Source organism: Pinus tabuliformis, chromosome 9 (assembly GCF_031772625.1).
Source record: "Pinus tabuliformis cultivar Carrire ecotype Pingquan chromosome 9, CPIR1, whole genome shotgun sequence".
NCBI classification, from domain to species: Eukaryota; Viridiplantae; Streptophyta; class Pinopsida; order Pinales; family Pinaceae; genus Pinus; species Pinus tabuliformis.
This window is the reverse complement of record NC_142307.1, coordinates 1,241,535,689-1,241,542,121: the sequence shown is the minus strand read 5'-3', so window position 1 is coordinate 1,241,542,121 and position 6,433 is coordinate 1,241,535,689. Positions and strand designations below refer to the sequence as shown.

General features: G+C 40.7%; 1 protein-coding gene across 1 annotated transcript; it reads right to left on the bottom strand.

The window, feature by feature from the left end:
• Positions 1 to 4,653: 4,653 nt before the first annotated feature.
• LOC149153060 (uncharacterized) lies at positions 4,654 to 5,871 on the bottom strand. Its single transcript, XM_089445342.1, has 4 exons — positions 5,718 to 5,871; positions 5,464 to 5,588; positions 5,135 to 5,339; positions 4,654 to 5,046 (listed from the first exon to the last, which is right to left on the bottom strand). The coding sequence occupies exons 1-4, from the start codon at positions 5,809 to 5,811 to the stop codon at positions 4,880 to 4,882; spliced, it is 591 nt and encodes a 196-aa protein (XP_089301468.1). The 5' UTR covers positions 5,812 to 5,871; the 3' UTR covers positions 4,654 to 4,879.
• Between the last annotated feature and the right edge of the window lie 562 nt (positions 5,872 to 6,433).

Here is a 6,433-nt window from a genome sequence, read left to right as displayed (position 1 = left end):
ACTAAGCTGAAGATTATTCTTGGAGATAACTCTATTCATCCCGTAAAAGGTTTTGGGTCTGTCAAATTTCATTTGAATTCTAGGGAATCAGTTTCACTGCATGATGTTATGTATGTACGAAGACTAATGAAGAATTTGGTACCTATATCTGCTTTGGAAGATAAAAGGATGAAGGTTTCCTTCATCAAGGGAAAAGTTATGCCTTGGTATGATAGTTCACCAATGAGAGACACATTCACATTAGGATCAATATCTGAATGACTCTATAGAGTCACTGGAGGACAACATATAACATTGGTTAATAATACTAATCACCTAAGTGAGTTATGGCACCGAAAATTAGCTCATCTACATTATGATGATCTTCTGAAATTAAGGAAATTGGTCTTTGGTATTCCCAATGTTCAAGCCCATCATGATGGAGTATGTCCAGGTTGTGTGAGTGGAAAGGAGACAAGGGGACCATTCCCCTCTAATGAGAGCAAGACAACTGACATCCTCCATCTTATCGATTCCGATATATGTGGTCCAATGCTCGTGTAGTCTATTGGTGTCCATCTCTACTATATCACCTTCATTGGTGACTTCGCTAGAAATACATGGATATATTGTTTGAAGCACAAGGATGAAGCCTTCGAAATATTAAAATAATTCAAATCTTTGATAAAAAATCAAACAGAGAAGAGAATCAAAGTGTTCAGGTCTGAAAATGGTGGGGAGTACATGTCAAATGAATTCATATCATTTTGTAAGAAAGAAGGAATCAAGAAGGAAAAATGTGTGTCATATACTCCCGAAAAAAATGGATTAGCATAAAGAAAGAACAAGTCTATATTGGAAGTTGCCCATACCATTCTCCATGATGAAAAGTTGCCAAAGTTCTTTGGGGAGTAGCAATGCATATTTTTGTATATGTTCAAACAAGGTGACTCATTAAGAAATGGAAAATAAGACCTCGAAGAAGTGTTCACAGGTGTAAAGCCCGATATAAGCCATATCCGTAGCTTTGGATGCCCCGTATGTTTTCATGTGATGAAGGACAAATGGAATAGCCTAGAGGTAACTAGAAGGAAAGGTACGTTTGTGGGTTATTATATTTTAAAGCTTATAGAATATATATTTTTGGTTAAATGAAGGTTGAAATTAGAAGGGATGTAACATTCTATGAAGATGTTTCTCTTGGAAAAGCAAAATATCTTCCTCCACCTCCTCCTCTCAAAAAGAGGAATGATGACAGGGATATTCTAAATGCTCCTTTTGTGCCCAAGTCTCGGACTGATATTGTTGATGATCCCATGGAACCTATGGATCTCTTAGATCCTCCTCTAAGTGATCCTCCTACTAGGAAGAGACCACTTTGGCTCCGACGCTATAGGATGCTGAGACACATGTTCCTATTCGAAGATCATTTAGAGAAAGGAAGAAACCATGTAAGTACTAGGGATATGTTGCAACCATGAGCACTATGATTTAATCTGAACCTTCCACATTTGAAGAAGTCATAATAGAAAAAGCTCGGAAATATGTTATGGCTGAGGAATATGAATCGATTACGAAGAATGATGTTTGGGATGTTGTACTGAGACTGAAGGGGAAATCTGTGGTGACTTCAAAGTGTCTATTCAAGATCAAGCATGGCGTTGATGGTAGCATTGAAAAATACAAGGCAAGTTTTGTGGCTAGAGGATTCTCACAGAAAGAGGGAGAGAATTATGATGGTATATGTGCAACTTTGGCTTGATATACAACTATCCGTTCAATAATATCCCTTTCTGCAAGTCAAGGATGTACTCTTCATCATATGGACATAAAGACTGTATTCCTCCATGGCATGTTACAAGAAGAAGTGTATGTTGAGAAGCCATAGGGATTTGAAGTAGATGATCGAAAAACACATGTTTATAGTTTGAAAAGAGCATTGTATGATTTGAAGCAAGCCCCTATAGCATGGTACACCTGCATAGAGAGTGATTTGGTGAAGTTGGGATTCAAAAGAAGCAATGTTGATCTTGGCCTCTACTTCAAGGTAGTTCAAGGTATGTTGTTGATTTTCATTTTATATGGTGACAATCTATTCTTGACAAGTGGTGAGCCTTTGATGATCGAGTGCAAGAGGGAGCTAGCCTCTAAATTCAAAATGAAGGACCTTGGACTCATGCACCACTTTTTAGGTCTTGAGGTGTGGCAAAGGCCCAGTGATATTTTCATTTCACAAGGAAAATATGTTGTGAAGCTGTAAGAAATATTTGGAATGACAGAATGCAATTCTATGACCACAATAATGGAAATAAAATTCAAGAAGTTATGTGGAGAAGTTGCGGGACCTGATTTGGAAAATCCATTTGAGTATAGACATTTGATTGGGGCTATGATGTTCCTAGTGAACACCCATCCATACATATGTTATATGGTGAACATGTTGAATGAATTCATGACCAAGCCTCTCCATGAAAATTGGATCGTTGTCAAACACATATTGAGATATTTGTATGGGACGATCACACTTTCTCCGAGATACTTTATCAGAAATGTTCGACTTCATGGATACACTAATGTTGTCTGGGCAAGAAATGTTATTGACATGAAGAGTATGTATGGATGTTTTAATCTTGGATCTACCATGATATCCTACATGAGCAAGAAGCAGAAGTACGTAGCATTGAGTACCGCCGAGGCAGAGTATATTGCTGCTAGCATGGCTAGCTGCAAAGAATTTTGGTTAAGTAATCTCTTTGGAGAGCTATTTTAGTAGCTGTTAGATACTACATTGATATATTGTGACAACAAGAGTGGGATTCGCCTGGAAGAGAATCTTGTATTTCATGACAAGTCCAAGCACATAGAGATATGATATCACTTCATTCGAGACATTGTTTACAGATGAGCCATTAGACTCCATCACATATCGATATATGAGTAGATTGTAGATATTCTCACCAAGGCTTTGCCAAAAAGAAAGTTCTTGGTATTGAGTGAACAACTTAGACTAATGGATGTGACACCTCCTGATAAAGGGTAGTGTTGATCAAAGACGTTGAACCAACTCTCCCCCCTATTGAGCTCCCACTGTGAGGAATTGAGATAGAAGACTCCTGGGGTTGAGAGATCTCTAGACAATATGATATACCCATATCTATTATCCATAGGGTTGGATATGTTTCTCCCCTATTTACGAATAAGGTTGGAGATGTTCCTTTTGGTATATTGATCGTAGACGCTTGAGTAGAAGAACAGGCTGCATTCCAAGCTGCCAAAAAAGCCTTTCTATTGTCTATGATGCTATCACCTTTTGCACCATACTACTGAACGTTAAGCGTAGTACCACTAGAATTAGCTAAAGTACAGGTGCGTACTGAACTCGCTCCTGGCAACACAAAAGAGCCTGAAACCACCATTCCACCAACAATCTGCTATTTAAATCTAATTCTTTGACCTTTTCAGTGATTTGATTTGTTGTCATCCATCCAAAGCTCCTTAGTACGATAATCCGACTGGGCAGTCCACCCACGGTGGCTCCTTGGTGCAGCCTTTGTCAGCCAACGACTCCAACTCAGGTGTGATTTCTCCTCTTCCCACGTCAGGTTCACCCACAAACCAGACAAAACAACACGCAGTTTTATAAATTGCCCTCCTCTGTTTCAAGCAGATTGGGCATTGGAGGAGGCAGCCTTGGGCCTGCTGCTGCGACGCTACTATCGCCTCCACTATGGGTGCCTATTACAGCAATGGGTAAGAAACACCCTCACGTAGCAATGCCCTTCGGGCATCCACCAATGCACCACCAACAACGCTATCTCCTCCAGCTATTGGCTCTGTTATTCACGACAACTCTCAGTAGCTTCAATTGGCGTACCTCCACACGATCTCCAGTCAATCAACTCGCACAGGAGCGATCGTACACAATCTCAATTCAACAGACTCATATCAAGGCTCAACCGAGACTCCAGCTCTTGATGCTCCCAATGGTCAATGCGTCGGCTCTTCTCCACAGCACTCAAAGACATTAACTACCATGACGGGCTCCTTCGCTCAAGCCATGAAGGGCTACACTACAACCACCACTGCGCCACCGCTCGGAAAGCTCCCTCCGAGCAGCTACTGGTCACACGGGTATCCAGTCCCTTCACTGCAAACAAGGCCGAACTCTCAACAACAGATCCCTCGCTCGAGCGGCAACCTCCACGCAACAATCACCACGAAAAAGGCACAACACCTCTGCGGTTCACCAGCACGCCGCTGCCAACCGAGGCAAAATTTACCGTCAGATCTACTCACCACACCACAATGAGTCTTCTCCTTCTCCTTATGGTCGTGTCTCTCCTCGATGCGCATTAGATCGAATATTTAAGGTAAAGCAGTTCTATGATTACGAATATGATGGACAAACTAAAACAAAATATATTTATGTATTATTATTCTCCGTCCCGGACGCGCAGAAGGGCCCGGTGCTTAAGGGCGCTCATACCATGATAAAACTTGATAGTGCAAAAAAATATCTTCATGCATTAATCAAATATGATATTATATACATGAGTATGTCAATATAGAAAAACTATTTTAGACACACTTTTTATGTTGGTTGAGAGAATATTTCAAACACACACCAAAAAACCACTCAAAATCACAAAATCACAACTAAAACAAAATCACAACTAAAACAAGTGAAATTATATTTTCCAACCATTACAACAACTTCTGACTCAATTTTGTCGTAGCCTTTCGATCAGGGGATTCAGACGATTTGGAACGGATACTTGACTTGGACTTGGATAAATCAACCATTACAACAACTTCCCACTCAATTTTGTCGTGGCCTTTAGACCAGGAGATTCAGACGATTTGGAACGGATACTTGACTTGGACTTGGATAAATCAACAATTACAACAACTTCCGACTCAATTTTGTCGTGGCCTTTCGATCAGGAGATGCAGACGATTTGGAACGGATACTTGACTTTGACTTGGACAAATCGGACTCCTCCCATTTCTTGATCACATTGCGGGATCTTCTTTTCTTAGAGTCACACATGCTCGATAAAGATGTTCCTGCCAAAACCATGCCTCAAATCTATTATTATGTAAATACTTAAAATGAATTGTTGAGATCAGAAGAAAGGGGATCTAAGGGACCCACCTTCTCCTGCAGCGAGATTGACATACAGATCGACGATGTTGGGGCAATTGCTGCGGCACTCGGAAGAACAAAACTTGGTACTAAATTGCGGTTCGTGTAGAGAATCGGTGGACATTCCAACAGCCATCCGTTCCAAGCCGCACACACTTATGCACTCCTCGCTTTCGATCCATCCCACCAATTTCTCCGCCATCACGACCGATGACTATATATATATGCGCGCAATTATTGTTAGTCTTTCAAAAAACTTATGATCATCGCTAATGACGTATCTATTAACAATACTAATTGTGTTTTTATGATTGAAGACGTCAACAATCAAAAGGTACCTGGCATTGAAATTGCAAGGTGCCGTCCTCCGTTACATCCTTCTCGAGCACACATCTATTACCAGTGGACGAGACAGAGAAGGCGCAGAGTTCCGCGGGAAGCTCCTCGCACTTGATAATGGCGCCTGAACAAATACAGTACATCAACACGACATATTAACTAAGTAACGCCCACAAGACCTTTATAATTAATCCAATAATTATTACAAACAGCGAGTAACAAGAACAAGACATAAATAGATCAAAGAACTCACTCTGTACTACAGGCACAGCAATGGACATTAATATGATGAGGGAAAATATGCAGGTGGATGAAGGGGCAGCATGAATGAGCTTGGTGGAGGCCATCACTACTCAGAAACAATACACTGAGAAGAAAAACCAACCCAATCAGCTGAGCTGTTTAGCGTCAGTGAGTTTGTAGGTGTGGGTGAGAATGAGAATGAAATGACGTATTTATTATAGCGTGAGGCCGTTGAACGCCACTGTGCCCATACAAGGGATGAGTGAATGTGTGAAGTACCGGGGAAAAGTGTTTCAAAGTTGGCAACGAGTTCAAGATTATTTTGACGTATGGAACAGGCATGCCTTTTCCTCCATGAATCGCGGCTAATTTAATGGGGCTGTCGCTCTCAGGTCTGCGACAGGCTCGCCGACTATATGCGCCTACAAGATTGGAGTTCCACTTGTTTCTTGCATTATACGTTCCCAATTCTCGTCCGCGAGTTCAAAATTGGTGATAATATATTCCTTTACGATTATAATGGTTGATGATATATTCATTTCTTCTGTAGCTAGTTTGTTGGGCAGTCAAAATGGAAGAAGACACACCATCCATGGAATTTAAGTAGTGAGGGTGATGGACATCACATATACGCTGAACATTTAAATTTCAAAACATGAGCCATTAAAGTCAGGTGTGAGTAAGAAGAAACATTTAAATTTCAAAATGTGAGTAATTGAAGTCAGG